Source organism: Furipterus horrens, unplaced genomic scaffold (genome assembly GCF_987537825.1).
Source record: "Furipterus horrens unplaced genomic scaffold, mFurHor1.1.pri manual_scaffold_1, whole genome shotgun sequence".
Classification (NCBI taxonomy): Eukaryota; Metazoa; Chordata; class Mammalia; order Chiroptera; family Furipteridae; genus Furipterus; species Furipterus horrens.
Window position 1 is genome coordinate 78,650,378 of NW_028327171.1, and position 17,749 is coordinate 78,668,126.

The following is a 17,749-nucleotide window of genomic DNA, read 5'->3' on the forward strand; positions in this document are numbered from 1 at the left end:
TATAATCATAAGACAGATGGACAGAGGACTTAATTATTCTGGTTTCAGAAGATGATCGTTAGACTGTCAATCTTAGATCACTGCTATAAATTCCCAGGTATAAGGAATTCAAACTTTCTGCTATTTTTAATAAGTAGGGGTATTTTTCTTCTGGAAGTTTAACTTTGTTTTCCACTGAGTTTATTTAAAGTTCTGACTGGCACTGTTGACTTCCTGTGTCATAATATCTCATAGCTTACAGATATTGTACTTAAAATATTTCAACTCCTCCGTTTAATGTTAGTGGTCATTGCAAAGGTATGTTTTGTAAGTTAAATAAACAGGTGATTATATCATTGATTTAACAGGTTAATTTTGATTTCCCAGAAATTACACTTAATGGTTTATGAATCTATTTTTGTGGAGAACTTTTAGTTTTAATCTTTAAGTCAAATAAATTGCTGTGTTTCAGGAACCTTGTTCAGCAATCTTGGGCTCTGGAAAGAAAATTGACAAGTCCATTAAAAAAGGCCTTTACTGGCTGCTACGTATTATTGCAAGAGACTTTGATGCCTTAAATGAACGCATCCAAAAAGACACAACAGAACAACGTGCTCTTGAGGAACAAGAGAAGCGGGAAAGGGCTGAACGAGTGCGAAAATTACGAGAAGAAAGGTAAGTAGATCAATTTTGTACCACAGTGCACTTGAACAGTCAGAAATACAGCAATATTTTATGTTTAATTTCTTAGTTTTTATCTATTCAGTTCCCTTTTTCTGTCTGAAGAAAGACACTAGGTAAATTTTCTACTTCTATGGATCTTTCTCTATACAAGTTTGGATGATAGGATTATAATTTTCCTGGTGGTGTTATGGTAGTTAAATTTATTCCTTATGTATTTATCATTTCTAAGAGTTTTAAAAATTTTATCTCCTGTTTCTTATGGGTACTTTTATTGCAGTGGTTTTTGAACAGTAAGCTGATTTTGCTTCTCAGAGGGCACTTGGTAATGTCTAGGGACATGTTTACTTGTCATAGCTGAGGGAGATGGAGTGCTACTGGCAATGTAGTAGATTGAGGCCAGGAAGCTACTCAGCATCGAGTACTGCAAAGGACTGTCTCCCACAATGAGGAATTATTGAGTCCACTATGTCAATAAATTGAGAAATCTTCTTTAGTCTCAGCAACGACAGAAGGTAATCTGTTAGTGGATCAATCAACTGAAGCAAAATCCAATCTTCATCACTAGTTTTGTCAGAAGGTAAACTAAATTGTGCTGTCTCAAGTTTTTAAAATATATTTTCAAATTATTTAAAATATATATTTCCTGAAAGGAAACTTTAAAACTAAATTTAGCAAATTCTGAATTAAAAAAAAATGATTACATAAATTCTACCACAGAATAACTTATAATGAGCTTAATGATGAAAATAAAAGCTCAGATCTGATTAAAAATTTAATTTAGTAGTTAATCCCAAGATTTATCTTTTCTCAGTTGGATAGTTGCTTGCATGGGAGGGGAGGGAAGAAATGAAAAGATATTTAAATGAGTTCCTATAAGATCCAAAGTTGTCTTCTATGTACCTAAGTAATATTAGCCATCCTTGTGCCTTAACATAGTTGCAACCTAGTAGAAATGAACCCCCTTGGTGATGCCTTTGTGAGGTGTCCTCTTACACTGTCAGGGAAATCCTCTGATTACAGGCATCTTTCCTTTAATTTAGAGGTAGACTTAAAAGAAGGAAATACTTGTAGAGATAACTCTCCATCCCCAAGTGCTCAATAATATGTGCAGGTTATTTATCTATGTCTCTCTTGATGCTGATAGGTTTTATAAAGTTCCCGTGAGAGTCTTTGGTTTTATATTGTATAGTATATTTCCATGATATAAAGCTCAGTACAACCAATCATTCATGTAAGCCTACCTTTTATATATTTATAAAAATAAAATATATGCCCATACTTTTGTGAAGACTCCTCTTCCATTAAGAAAAGAGAAAAAAAAAGAAGAAATAATTGAGTTGGATAAAAGAAACCTGATGTTAGTCATTTCTTTTCCAAGGTCTTACCTTTTCCATAAGATATTCTAGGTCATGTTATGGCAGGCTTTTCCCATACCCTTTCCCCTCTCTTCCTTCTCCTAACCATAGCACATGTGGCCTGAGGCATCTCTTGTTCAGCAGAGTCTCCATAATGAAAACTAAATTGGCATTAAGAGAGGAGTGATTTAAAAACAAACAAACAAAAAAAACCTTTTTACTTCATTAAATCCAATTAACAGATTCAGATATTTTTGGAAAACTGTAAAACACGTCATTGTTAGTATCTGAAAACAGTATTTTAATACTAGATACCTGAAATTACTTGCTAATAAATTAATAGCATTAATAACAATTGCTATCCCCTAAGCATGTTCATTTACAGAGTCCTTTCACATATATTTCTTTAGCTGATACAACCCTATGGAGTAGGTATTTTTATCCACATGGGAAAGCTATTGCTCAAAGATCTAGATACATGTCCAGGGTCACAGAAGTAGTAAATTGCAGATCTCTAAATCTTGGTTTGCCCGGTTCAGAATGAAAGGATGTATCTTTACATCAGAGGACATAACAAATGTCATAGTAATGAACGTTCACATTGCTATTCTATACTTGCAGCCTAGTTGCAGATCTATACTAGTCATTTTTCATTCTTCAGCTACTTGTTTTATAACTTAATTACTCTTCATGTGTGGGATTACATTAACTACAAATCACTGAGATAGTAAATATTTCAATAGTAATGAATATTTAAATACTTATTTAATCTAAATGATACAGTGCAACTTACCTTTATAGACTCTTCTATTATACAAAGCAACAGTCGTTATCTACTTCATGTGTGAGAAATAATTTGACAGCCCTTCAGTAGAGAGTTAACAAGAGGACTTATCTGTTAACTTCAGTGAAGAGGATAGAATTGGTTTGGGATAGTAATTAGTAAACTGATAAATATTAACACTTATCACATACTAAAATGATTAATATGCACTGTTGACATTAAGAAATCAATCATAGGGAATGTTATTTTTGCCAGCATTTCATTCTTTTAAAAATTGAAATGAATAATCTTTACATGGGGATAGAGGCCTGTTACCTGCATAAGGATTTCTGAAAAGCCACATCCAGATGTTTAAATTACTAAAGTTAATAACCTTAATCCTATTACAAGTGTTCTTAAGCATGGTTCATCATTTTCTCAGGAATTACATTTTTTTCTCTCAAACAATAGGGAACAAAGAGAACGAGAGCAGGCTGAACGTGATGAAACCAGTGGTCTTGCTGAGGTGGACTCAGAACCAATTATTGTTAATCCTTTCCAGCCGATAGCAACTGTAATCATTGAGGTATGGATGGTGGCAAATGTAATTTTTATATCTTAAGTTATAAAGTTGGAAGTTAAGATAGGACACAGGAAATTGGGAAAGGGGGCAGAAGTGTTTCACCAGAGATGGATTATTTCTAAAAGAATTAAATGGGAGAGACAGGTTAAAGGTTTGTTGCTTTTTTTCCTCTTCAACTTTACCTTGTAGTATAAAAATGAAAGGTGACTTCAGAATTAACTGAGAATAAAAATTAAAATGGAATGTAGCCACTGTAATACTGTTCTGAAAAATCTTTTATTTATTTCCTATGGGAGTAATATATTTACTCTTATTTACATTGTGTCTTTGTCTCAATATTGCTGTTACTATCATCTCCTTACAGTAATATTTAGATGCTTATGATGCATTATAGTACATAAATGAATTTATTTTTTGCACAGGATACTTAAGTGTTTCAAACTATAACAAATTCTTCTATATGTAAATGTGATTTATTTTCATTGTAATTGTCAGAAGTTTTAGCAAAATTATCTTGTAGATTATTAATCATGAAGAAGTTAAGGGGTTTTGTGCATGTGAGTACGTGTGTGTGTGGTGTGTGTGTGTCTGTATTATCTTTGTCTTCGTTTTCATTTTCTGCTGGTGCCCAGAGTTTGCAGTTTACTCGCCCTGAGCAGCCATGTCTCCTCTGACCCTCAGAGCTTCCTAAACTTGCTCTCCAATCACCAGTGCTTAATGTGGCAGCTGGTTTGCTGGTCCCACTGCCTATATGTTCTCCATTCTTCTTCCCCTGTCAACTGCCTCCTTCCACACAGGTGCTCATCTGGAAAGGTGGATCATTGCTTCTTCCTTGGGGCTGCTGCTGAGGAGGGAGGCAGCTCCACAGGTAAGGAGATGGTTGGATAATTTTTGTATTGCTTTATTTTGCAAAATCATTGGAATATGAAATATTTGGACTTAAGTTGCTTAGGTACCAGAAGGTTAATTGTATTTGATCTTTTTATTAACCTCATTGCATTTAACTTAATTAAATGTGTGTTTTTCTAAATACAGTGAAGCTTTTTTTAAAAGCTGTCTTAATAAGAAGCTATTGTTTTATCTCCCTCCTATTAAAAATTATTTTTGTCAAGTTTTGTCTTATGCTCTTTAAAAAATACTGATGGAGAAGAGAGAACTCAAGTTTGGTTTTTCACTTCGAAACATTAATTTATATGTGTAATAAAGCTCATCTTGTAAATAATGGCCAGTTTTCTAATACTATAGTTACTTAGAAAAGGCCTTAATTCTTCTACCAACATTATATTTTTCATTGAATGAAGATGTGAACAATACTGGTGTACGAAGTAGTATGCCTCATATTGGAAATCCCTGAATTAATTAGTGGTGTGGAGAAAGTATACCAATTACGCTTTTAAGCTACAATAATTTTAAGAAGATTAGTAAAGAAATGAAACAAATGGAAACAAATTACCTATAGTCCTTTATACCAAGCATATTTTCCTTTTTTCCCCCAACAAAATTTGTTCCTTAAAATCTTTGCATTTTAGAGAAGCACCTTACATTTCTTTGATTTTTACCACAGATAAAAATGTTGAGATAGTGGTTCCAATGGAACATTAATAAATTTTGAATAAACCTAATTATGACTGAGCATTTTATGTAACATAAAAATGACATTTCAGATCTGGGAGAAGAGAATGTTGGGACAACTGAACAATCATTTTGAAAAAAGTACAATTATTAAACACTGTATATACCATACTAAATCCAGAAGACTTAAATATATTTTTTAAAAAAGAGCTAGCACATAATATAATTAAACATTTGTATATATTTGGAGGGGGGAAACTTTCAAAGCAAGACAATCAAGCCTAAAATCATGAAGTAAAAATGGATAGATCTTATTATGTTCAGTTTTTTTAAGCGCTGTTCTACAAAGTTAAAGGCAATAAAACCCAAGCACACCCCTAATGAAAAATATTTGAGACACAGAGGACAAAAACGGAGCCCTTAAAAATTACTATGAAAATAATGAGAATCATATAGAAAAGTGGACATTGGTTTACCATGGGTAGTTTCCTAAAGAAAAAGAAAAATGGCAATAGTGGCATATTATAGCTCATCTGCATAGTGATAAGTAGTAGTAAAAACAGTAAGTTAAACCAACACTCAGGTAAAAACACTTACTGGTTTGATGAAGATATAAAAGATGATAATGATACACAGCATTCAGAAAGATGTATGGAGAAATATCAACCTCTCAACCTTTTGCCTAGGGTGTAAATTGACTTTAGTTTTTCTGAAGGGAAGGTTGTGGTGTATCACATTTTAAAATGTGCTTTTCCATTATCAACAGTTCTAATGTTAGGGATTTATTCTAAAGAACTAGTTCAATATTTGTGTTTCTTTTAGTGACAAAGTTAAAGTAACCCTTTTGTTCATTGATCAGAAATTTCTAAAATAACTTATGATATAACTATTCAAAATGATAATGTAATGGTGAAAGTAATCATAGCTAACACTTATATGACACTTGTATAGATAACATTTTATAAGGTGTCAGGCACTGTTCTAAAGAGAGAAATATATATTCTTAAATAAAATGTCAGTTTTTTTGTTGTTTAAAAGACAAACACATAAATATGTATATACAAACCATCTATCACATTTATGTGTGTTTGTGGTGGTGTATGCCTGTACATGTGTGGTAGGCAAAGAAAAGCATCTTAGTGATTATGCACCTAATAGTGGTCATCTCTAGGTTGTGGAGTTACTGGTCATATTTGTTTTCTTCCTTTATACAATCTGCTTTCCGAATGTTTGGCAATTAGCACGTTTCAATGATGTGTTTAACAAATAATTCTTAATGGAATTTTATCACAGTTTTTTGAAGTTACAGAATGTTCTTGGATTATTTGCTTTTCCCCTTAAAACTACCTTAGATACAACTGTTTCATTAAAGATGATTTATTTCATTTTTGTTAGAATGAAAAAAAACTTGAAAAAGAGAAAAAGAGGCAAAATATGGAGAAGGACTCTGATGACTGCCTCCTGAAACACAAAGTGGAGCGTGAGCAAATAGAGACCCAGAGCCAGGTCAGTGCCAGCAGCCAAAAAAACAATGAGTTTGGAACAGTAGATAATTGTACCGAAGCATTAACATCGCAGTTGGAGGATGAAGATGAGACACACCAGCCGTCATCAGAATCAGGTGATAAATCTAGTATTAAATAAAGAGATTACATATGTAATGTATAGAACTTAATTATACATGTCATGATTTTTTTCACAATTACATTTTTTTGTCTCTGCATACAGTATTTATCATGGTTTTCTCATAGTTTTTAGTTACTCATTAGTCAATTTGCTAACTTATGTTTTTATTCAAGATGCCTTCAAATGTAGTCTTTTGCAACTTAAAAGAATTTCAGCAGAAATTTTCAATTTTATTTTTATAAATTTGGAATGCATTTAATACTTTGAGGCTTTTTGAGGTTTTTGTTTGTTTTTTTAAACCTCATAATGCTATAATCAGCATCATTTCCTTTATATTGACATGCTATTTTTATAGAATGCAGCCACAATCAGTTGAACATTTTAAGTCTTATCAAATAGCCATTTTTCTCTTATTTTAATATCATATAAAAGTTTCAATTCATAATTACTTTTCTTTTTCTAAGTGGTTGTGTAGTTTAACAGGAAGTTCCTATCTTTTTGTATCATAAAGACACAGCTTATATCTGGAATCAGACAACCTGGGATAGAACCTTGACTTTTTGTTATATTGACAATGGTTAGAATTTTTCCAGAAACAGACCTCTATATTTGATCTTCTGCTGAGACAAGTCAACACCTCTCCTCTTTCCCCAGGTCATTCTGAGTTTTATGACATCCTTACATTTAGATAATTGCACTTACTTAATATAACATTTGAAAAAAATATGTTACTTTTTGGAAATGTGAACTTTTTTGTAATCTGATTAACTTCTCATAGAACTTAGAATATAGGCTTTTTGTTGTTTGTATCATATTAATCATTTAGTAAACAATCATTTAAAAATTTAATTTTTAGTAAAAGCAAGTTCACATTTTGTTATTGATAATAATTTCCAACTTGAAGATGCATTTCTATGGTAAAATAATATCAATATTCTAGTTCTAGTCTTCATTTTTATTATATAAGTTTAATTTTTCCCAACTTCCATGTTTATATTCTTGTAGATAACAGTAAAAAGAAAACTAAGAAACTAAGAATAAAAAGGAGTCATCGTGTAGAACCTGTTAATGCAGATGACTCTGCTCCTAAGAGCCCAACACCACCTGCACCTCCTCCTCCTCCTGGTGAGTAATTTGATATTGATACTGAATTTAGAAATCCTGCTTAAACAATGAAGAAAAAGAAAGAAATTGTGTAGTTTTTATTCAGTATATTCATTATCTTGTGAATTTGTAAAAAAGGTAGAATTCTTTGTTGGATTTTGTTCATAATTCATGAACATAAGTACTTATTGTTTTTTAACTATAAAGTTTTATTAAGGTAAAAAAATAATAAGTAAAAATTAATAAGAAAACCTTACCCAGGCACTTCCCAGAATAGATTGAAATCTTAATTAAGATATCAGTGCACAGATTACTAAAAGGAATTTAAGTATAATGGATGGCTAATATGAGCTTTTTAAAAACTGCATCTTTTATCCTGAAAGTTAACAGTTGAAACCAAGATACATGAATTTTTCCATTGTATTTCTGACATACATACCGACCTTCTAAGTTGTTATGAAATACTGTCTGTAAAGCACTGGGACATATTAACTGCATAATAACTATAATTAATTTTTCTGCACTAGGCATAGTACCTTGTGTACTCTAGGTACTCAATAAGTGTCTAAATGTATATTTTTATACTGTACTCTTAGCCCCGCTAGAAGGCTTTGGATGGTAACATTTTCCTTTGAGAATTATTTGAAGACTCGTTTCTAGTATTCCATTTTATAAGTAAACATTTCTTGTAGCCTCTGCTAGAGGTTACAATAATAGCTTAAGGTTATTTACGGTAGGGCGAAGATGCTTATATTTTTAACTAATAGCAAATAATATTTAAAGCAAATGTTAACATCTATGACATTTTTAAATAAAAATTTAAAATGGGTTTATGGCTAATTATTGTGTCATTCAGTATGTATGAATTGACATCAAATATTATATAGAAAGGGATCCTCTCAACCAACCTAAAGAGACATTATTTAACAGTATTTAAATGTTTTTCTTTTTCTTTAGTTGGCTGGGGAACCCCCAAAGTCACTAGACTTCCAAAACTTGAGCCTCTTGGTGAAACACGTCATAATGGTAATGCAAAAGGATCAGTTTTCAAATATTCTATCCATACTACATTCACTTTTCTTTACCTCATTACTTCAACAAACTTTTATTTTTGCAAGAATTCACAGCCATCCTTTTTCATTAGAAATTTTTTTTTAATTTTATTTAATATTTTTATTTTTAAGTGCCCTTTCCTCTAAATAAGTTGAATTAATGTTTACCTTAGAACACAGAAGTAAAAATAATCATAGCATGTGTTTATCTATTATACTCATTTATTTATGGAAATTGTGATGGAAAGTGAAAGGCTTTACAACAATTGAAATTAAATAGAAATTATAATGATAGTGTTTTAAAAACTGCATTGTCTTATACATATGTGCTCAATGTACTCAGTGATGCCATATAACTATTCTTTTTGTTTCTAGTAAGACACCAAGTTGCTGAATATTAAAATGAAGTAAATATCAACACAATTATAGGATCAGAAATAAATCAAGTATACCAATAATCATTGGTGAAAATTAAAAGATTTATTTTCATTTCTAAAGACAGAAAAATTTGTCCTTGGGCTATATCAGAATTATAGTGAAATCATATCTGTTTGATTGACTGACTTTAAATCACAATGCTTTTATTGACTATAATAGTTTAGTTTCTATTTTATTATACTCTGAAATTATGTTAGAATACATTATCAATTTAAATATTCAGTGTGTTGTTAGAAAAAAATAGGTAATGTTAATATAGACATACACATATATATAGAAAATATTAATATCTCCTATGACATATTTTTTCTTACTGAATCAGGTATCCAAAGTATTTGACACAACCTAAAGCATTGGTGATACCAAGATGAATAAGATATAAATTCCACCTTTCTGGGGATCCTAATCTAATAGAGAAGACCATACTTTAGCTTATTTTACTATATGACAATTCACAATATACAGTAATAAGTTCTATGTTATAGAGTTGGAGTACTGAACACAAACTGTTGGGACAGTTAGTGAAAATGGTATTAGAACTGTGCCTTTAAAGGAGAAGAGTCTGTCAGCACAAAAACAGTAGGCTTCAAAGGTAGAGAGGTTGGAATGGACACTGGGTATTTGGAAAATATGAAGTTACTGTGACTGGAGCTTATGTTCATGTGGATAGAGTGGGTAAGAGAGGAAATTAACAGTTATAGAGAGTGTTGAAACTGGAGTTATGGTTTAGGGACTGATTGTGAAGGGCCTCACATATGTTAAGATGTCTGGATTTGCTATAATTTTACAGGAGACACTATACATTTTTAGCAGGGAAATAGTGTTACTAGATTTGTTGTTTAGGGAAACTATTTTTGACATAATGTCAAGTCCAGACTTGATGGTGGCCACACCTGAGGTGAAAATATCCCAGTTTGGAAGCTGTTGCAGTAGTCAAAGTGAGAAGGGAGGAATGGACATTGGAATGGAATATAAAAAAATGTATGGCCCTGGTCAGTGTGGCTCAATGGATTGAGCACCCTCCTGAAAACCAAAGAGTCACGGTTTGATTACCAGTCAGGGCACATGCCTGGGTTGTGGGCCAGGTCCTCAGTAGGGGGGCACTTGAGAGGCAACCACACATTGATGTTTCTCTCCCGCTCTTTCTCCTTCTCTTCCTCTGTCTCTAAAAATAAATAAAATCTTTAAGAAAAATGCGGGCAACTAATATTTGATGAATGTACGTATGGACTGAGGGAGAGATGACTAGAGGATTATTTGGCTCAATGGGCTGGAAGGTTGGTGCTACCTGTAATTGAAAATGCATGAGGAGGAAGAAAACCTGCTTTGGAGATGTCTGTAGGCGTATCTGTTTGGAAATGTCTATAATCCAGTCCAAGTAAGATTCTAGAGCTCAGGAAAAAAGAAGAGCACAGGGTTTCTGGGAGAATATGTAGATAGATATATGTTGTTTTTAAATTTCAGTTTTCATCACACAGTAGGAGTGTTTTTCCCATGATAAGTGTGCTCTGTGATTATTTACTGAATGAATGCAATTGAAAGAATGATAATTTCCTGTTTCTGAGAGAAAATATGTCAAATACAGGGAAAAGAACTAATGGTAGCATCTAGGGGGAACATTATAGATAAGGGCAAGTGAAAAAAAACGTTAAAAATGGCCTGAGAAGGTTGTTTTGTTTTGTTTTTTCTTTTTAAAAAATTAGAACTGGGGAAGAATTATAATAACTTACTGCACTTAAGTTTAGGAACACCATATTCCTATATTTAAGTTAATTTTCTGATTGTATCAATAAATTTAACTTCCTATAGCAGAGGAGAAAACTTCAAAAGTTTTTAAAACATCTTTTTTTCCCCCCTAAAGTTTAAGCCAGAGTATACCTAAGCTTGGTTAAAAAAAAGAAGGATGTATGGTCCCTTTTCCTTATATTAATGGAGAAAAAAAGCAGATAAGTTAAAATTTTTAATAAAAATAATTTAATAACATAATTTTTAGAGTTTATCATGAGATCTTCATCTGAGATACTGATAAGTTCCGATGTCATAATTGCATTCTCTTTTTTCCTCTTTGTACACATTTCTTTGCATTTGGTTCATGGCAAGTAGATAGAGTCATGATGAACTAGCATGGATAAGTAAATTTAACTGTGATTGGCTTGGCACTTAAAACTTACTGTCATAGCCCTGGCTGGTGTGGCTCAGTGGATTGAGTGCCGGCTTGCAAACCAAAAGGTGGCTGGTTAGATTCCCAGTCAGGGCACATACCTGGGTTGTTGGGGCCAGGTCCCCAATTGGGGGTGTGCAAGAGGCAACTGATTGATGTATCTCTCGCACATTGATGTTTCTCTTCCTTTCCCTCTCCCTTCCCCTCTCTCTAAAAATAAATAAAATCTTTTTAAAAAATTACTGTGATAAAAAGGATTTGTTATAGTCAGGTGGAAGTTTTTAAGGCAGATTCTTACTTGTTCTTTGTATTTAGACATTTAGCTTGATAACAATTTGATTCTTTTCTAATTGCTTTTATTATCTATAAAGCTTATTCAGTGTAACAGGTTAAGACAGATGCATTCAGGGAAGAGATAAGCATCTATTTTCCCTTTGTAAACATTCCCAATCCATACTTCATTAACATGTTATGTGTTGTACATTATGAGAAATAAAAATACCAAGTGTATATACTAGAGAATATTTTCAAAATTTAAAATTCTGTATGTAGTATTACTGTTCTTCAATTTTTCATGTTAAAAGTGTTTGAATGCTTTATAAAAATAGGTGTGAAGTTGGTCAAACCAGTTGGACACTCAGGTCAACTTCTATTCCCTATAGTTAAGGTGATAAGAAACCTACTTTGTAGAATGATTTTAGGTTTTCTGGCAAAGAACTAATTCAAAATCAACTGCAAAAATAGTATTTTGGGAGGGAAAAAGATACTTCTTGGTACGTTTTCTATCTGGATACTGGTTCCCTCAGCACTTCCTATTTATGGAAGTCTGTTCCAGTAAACTGAGACTCCCTGTGTTTGTTGAATATTGGAGGCCATGTTTTGTTTTGTGACCTATCCTCTTTTATGGATCCAGGGAGAGTTGGTGATTTTTCAGTCTGTTCAGCTACTTACTTCCTGTTAGGATGGAGTGACGACTTCCAAGTTTCTTAAATGCTGTTACGATTTTGTTAAATTAACACTTATAACGTAGAAGCCCTGTGTGCTGTGTATGGTAAGCTTGGATTCTGAAAGACCACAAGAGAAATTGCAATAGAGAAGTTTATTACCCACAAGTTTTGGAGGAAGTACATGGCATGCCTTGAGGGTTCCACAGGGGGTGCTCAAGGCAGGCTGTAGGCAGAGAGATCTACAGGACCTGGGGTCCTTGCCTTTCTTAGGGTATGTGGGTGATGTGCTTTGTTGTTCTCAGGATAAGGCCAAACTTGTCCATTAAAACCAAAAAGAATGGGGTTTTGTTAAGTTCTGTTGGGGTCTTATCTGAGAAAAGGCCTTGAAGGGTGAAGGAGACTCTTGACCACAAGGGTCATTGGGGAAGTCATATTAGGAACTTACTTATGACTCCAGGCAGTTGTTGAGAGCATGTGCTTGCATGAAGGGCTTCTATCTGTTTAAGCCCCCCCACAGCCACTTGGCCAAACAAGATGGATGCTGAGGCAGCAATACCATGGAGTAGCTTAGCTCAACTCCAAACACATGCAGAACTAGAAATGGAAATGGGCCCCAAATACATTTTCTTTATTTTTTTTTCATTAAATTTATTGGAGTGACATTGGTTAATAGGATCATACAGTTTTTAAGTGTACATTTCTATGGTACATGATGTCTACGTTGCATTGTGTGCCCACCTAATACATTTTCAATGTATTTGTTTAAAGTAATTCTGAACACCTATGCTTCTAGAATAATTGTAAAGGATTAAGCCAGAAAATGATTACTTACTGAAAGTTTAGATATGCTATTAAATTTATAAGCCAGTTTGTGATAATGAAGGGAGGACCTTATTATGAAGTAAAAAATAAGACTTTTGTATCAAATATGCCCTAAATCACTAAACTGTATTGAGGCATCAATATAAAAGATTTCCAATTACCAAAACACTAAGATAACTAATTACTTCTTCCAAATACCTAAAAGTAATAGCAATTGGATAAGAACATGGTTTGTACAAGTACTGACTTATCTGGGCTTTGATAACAGGTTCCATAAATTTTGAATATTTATTATTCATTCTCTTCTAATGTGAACATGTGATTGGAAACAAAAATAATAATGTATACATTAGGTGCAGCTTTTTATTAAATCAGGAAGTAGAGATTAATTTGTAACATAGTGCTGAAGATTTACTCGAGTGGTTGTGTTCTGAATTTATTCAAGTTTTCTTGGATTTTGATTTTTTTTTCTATACTTTCATTGCTTCAACTGTCAAGTCAGAGTGCCTTTTTTTTTTTTTTTTAAGGCATTGGTTGGCAAATAATGAATTGTGTCAAAAATACCTATTTTCTGTAACTTTTTTATTTTTGTTATGCCTTCTATACATAGATTTCTACGGGAAGCCACTGCCTCCCCTGGCTGTGCGAAAGAGACCTAACAGTGATGTTCATGACATGATCTCATAACCACACCATGTGGATGAGCTGTCTTAGTATCAGCAAGATGAGCTAGAGGACCTTCTTTCTCAAAAAAAGAAAAATCCTGGACATTGATGACTGAGACAAGAAAACCATAGCAATTTCAGTGAGGAGATTAATAGCCAAAGATTTGACTGACTTATCCATGCTATTCATGGTACTGAAAAAAAAAGAGAAAAGAAAAAATAGTGAAGCAAAAGACCAGCAGATGGGATGAACATTTTGGACCAAATTAGTAAGAATTAGTATTGACTCTGCTTCATGCACCTCCACTCATGAGTGTATTCCTGAAGTAAAACCTTTCAGAAAAAGACCCAATGGACTTTGTACACTTTCAATACTATTTGTTTAATAGTCTTTATTTCTCTACCTTAAACACTTTTTTGTAAGATATATGTGCATGGAAGGGGAACTCTTGGGAATTTATAACCTAAATTTTTAACTTTTTATATTTTTCTCTAACTTTTAAGAATTTTAATTACTGTGATATTGACTATACTTTTCTATAATGCTTTGTTTTAAATTGTGTCTGGAAAATAGAGTTAATTTACTGGATGAACATTAACTATACAAATGATATATTTATTTGTTTTGAGATATATTTTATAATAGTATTGTTCTTGAAGTATAGATCCTAATTTGACCTAATTTTAAAATAATACTTTTTAAAAATAGAATCTAGTTCTTTATTCTAACAAATTATATTATTTGAAAGCACCACCCAAGAAGAGTTTTAATTTTTTTTCTTTGATGATGATCCTAATAAAAAGACTCGAAAAATAAAATATAAATGTTATGTGAGATATTATTAAAAGTCCCAATAAACCCTTTTTAAAAAAGTTTAAACCCTTTGAGAGATGAAGGTACTCCTTCTCACTCCCTTCTTTACCAGCAGCTGCAGGGACTCTTAGGTTATTGTAATTCTTTAGTGCCTTGAAATTAAAGGCGGAAAGACTGAAAAAACTACTGTAGGCCCAGAGACTTGTGTTTATGACAGGGAAATGCTGGGTACTAAAGCATTAAGAATAAAGAAACAATTCCAAAATAATTTCTCAATTTTAAAATAATAGCATTTCTCTTGTCCTCAAGGATGGTATCAGCAGGATTATTTGGCGTTTAAACAAACTTTTATATGTATATTTTGATAAATAGGTTCATAATGTTGCATTTAATTGAAAGCATATATTTATATCAAAGTGAAAATACTATTAATGGTATGATTCCTATATTACATTGTCAATATTGATCAGTTTGGTAACTTGTGCTGACAATAGACATATACTAGTATCTGGCAATTACATGATAAGTATGATTAAAGCAGTTTAGTGTAATTACTCATTTTTAAAGTTTTACCTAAGAGACTAACATTTTATTCACATTTTAAACTTCCTGAACGTCCATTAACCAGGTCACTTACTACTCTAGTCAGCGTCGAACACAATTTTTTTGTTTTGTTTTGTTTTCTGTTTTTACCTAGCATTCTACTTCAGATGTAAAATTTATAACCTAAATTTGATAGGTGGCTGATGTGTAAGGAAAATCAACACAAGGAGACATGTGTAAATTTTGAGCTGGATTTTAGAGACGATAAAACTCATTTGTACATCTTTTTTGTTTTTATTTTTATAAATTTATATTTCTTTTTAAAAAAAAAACCTAAACTTATACTTTTTGCATCTTTTTAAAATTCATCTAGTTTGAGAATAAATATGTTTTTTAAATTTGTGATTACTGTAGTGTACAATATTTACTGAGTCCTTTTAATTAACGTGATTTTGCAATTCAAGGTATAATGGGAATTAATATTTTATATGTCTCAAAAATTTATTTGTATTCTTAAAGCATTTAAAAAATATTTTCAAAGAACTTTTATAAATCCAGGTGTTTTTTAACAGTTAAATGCCTATTTTGTTACATGCTTCATTTTTATTCTTAACCATTGTAAATTATGACATTTTCACACAATAAAAATAATTTATATACATATGCTGTTTTCTCTTGTCATTTGATAAATTTAAGTGATTTCTTTGGCATAAAAAATAAGAAAGGCTTTTAAAATATGATTGTTGAAAGATATTTGAAGCCAATAGATTAAAGTAATTTTTTTGTTATTTTACATGAAGAACTTTTTTCTGCAGAAGGCTTTATATATGTGTCAAATATCATTTTAAAGACAGTTAAAAATTAGATTATATTGAAACTGAACCCACGTTCAGCTGCCTATTGCAATGAAAGCCAAGCTTGTGAGACAGGTGCTGGTAAGAAGGAAAGTGATTTATTCCAGTGCTGGCTTCTCAAAAAGATCGGTGGATTCCTGTCTTCAAAAACTCATCTTAGAGACTTCTGACAGAGATGGAGGCATAGACAGACATGCTACATCTCCCTCCACAACTAAGAAGAAATGCAACTACCTCAACACTAGAAACAACCAGAGTTCCAGAAAATCAAACTGCATGGAAGTCCAACAAACAAAAATATAAAGAAGAAATACTCATCCAGACAGGTAGGAGAGGCGGAGCTGGGGCGGAGAGGACACGGTGTAGTGGTGGCAGCAGTGGTGGTAGGGTAGTGGCAGGCCGGCGGAAAGCACAGTTACACGTTTTAAAAAGTCAGGAGGGACACCTGGGGAGCATTCCCAGCTCCTCACCAGACCGAGTAGCTCACAGTCCCAACACTGGGGGAAATCAAGCCTCATTGCTTTTGACTATGCAAACAGTGGGGGTTGGGGCGGAGGAGAAACTGCCAGTCTCAGCAGAGTCCACTTGTATAAAGGGCCCCCATAGCCCTAGAACATCTGCAGACCCACCCACTCTGGGAACAACAGCCAGGGCAACACCTAGAGGAACCAGTCCCATACAGAAGTGGGAGAAGTGCCTGGAAAAGGGGCGAGTGCTGGGCAAGCGGCATTGTCCCTTCTCAAACCCCTCCCCCACATACAGCACCACAACATGGTGAAACGGATCACCTGTACTGATGAATCCCTAAGGCTCCACCCCTTACAATGTAACAAGAGTGACAGCTCTACCTAAGGCACAGAGATAAGCACACACAGGAGACTTCTGGCCAAAATGGAGGTCTAGATTGACACGTTCCATCTCCCTCCACAACTAAGAAGGAATACAACTACCGCAGAACCAGAAATAACCAGAAGTTCCAGAAAAATAAATGGAAGTCCAATGTATGAAGTTGTAAAGAAGTGGTGCTCATCTGGTCGTGTAGGAGGGATGAAGCTGGGGCGGAGAGGTCAAGCTATAAAGGCGGCGGCAGCGGGATGGTGGTAAGCACAGACACCCATATTTAAGGGGAAGTGAGGGGTGCCTAGGGAGCATCCCTGGCTGCAGACCACACCTGTCGGCTTGCGGTTCCAATGCGACTGAGGGCAGACCCCCATTGCCTTGGACTGTGAGGCCCAGAGGGCATGGGGATGGAGGAGGAGGCTCCCGGTCTCTCAGCGGAGAGTGAACAGCAGGAATCCATCTTGGACCCCCACCCCCACAGAAAATGTCATAGTGTGGTGAGAGGGGTCGTCTGCTTGTGACGAGTGCACAGGGCTCCGCCCCGTATAGCATAGGAGGTGTGACAGCCCCGCCCAGGAAGCAAAGGTAAACACAAAACTGTCAGGATGGCGCAGATCATGATAGTGCAGCTGACCAGACAGCAAATATCTAATCTAAAGGCTCAGCAGATAGGAACTCTTTCTGAGGCACAGTTCAGAGCTTTGGTTATAAAAATGCCTGCAGATCTAACAGTAGATCTTAAACAAGATGGGGAAGAAATGAAGGCTAGTCCAGCTGAAATGAACAAAAACACATACGAAACTAGTTGTGAGGGAAAGAAAACCAGGGATCAAATCAACAAATCGGAACAAAGGGAAGGAAAAAACAGTCAACCAGTGCAGAAAGAGGAAACAAGAAGTGAGGAAAATGAGGAGAGGCTCAGAAACTCATGGGACAGCTATAAGCAG

At 33.8% G+C, this 17,749-nt stretch overlaps 1 protein-coding gene across 1 annotated transcript in view; it reads left to right on the forward strand.

Annotated features, from left to right (window-relative positions):
* The window catches only part of ARL13B (ARF like GTPase 13B), a 64,941-nt gene extending 50,417 nt beyond the window's left edge, over positions 1 to 14,524 (forward strand). Inside the window, exons 5-10 of the mRNA XM_090292090.1 lie at positions 452 to 654; positions 3,253 to 3,367; positions 6,332 to 6,557; positions 7,568 to 7,687; positions 8,624 to 8,692; positions 13,697 to 14,524. Of these exons, the coding sequence (XP_090148216.1) occupies positions 452 to 654; positions 3,253 to 3,367; positions 6,332 to 6,557; positions 7,568 to 7,687; positions 8,624 to 8,692; positions 13,697 to 13,773 (810 nt within the window). The 3' untranslated portion in view covers positions 13,774 to 14,524. The remainder of the gene's footprint in view (positions 1 to 451; positions 655 to 3,252; positions 3,368 to 6,331; positions 6,558 to 7,567; positions 7,688 to 8,623; positions 8,693 to 13,696) is intronic.
* Positions 14,525 to 17,749: the final 3,225 nt, after the last annotated feature.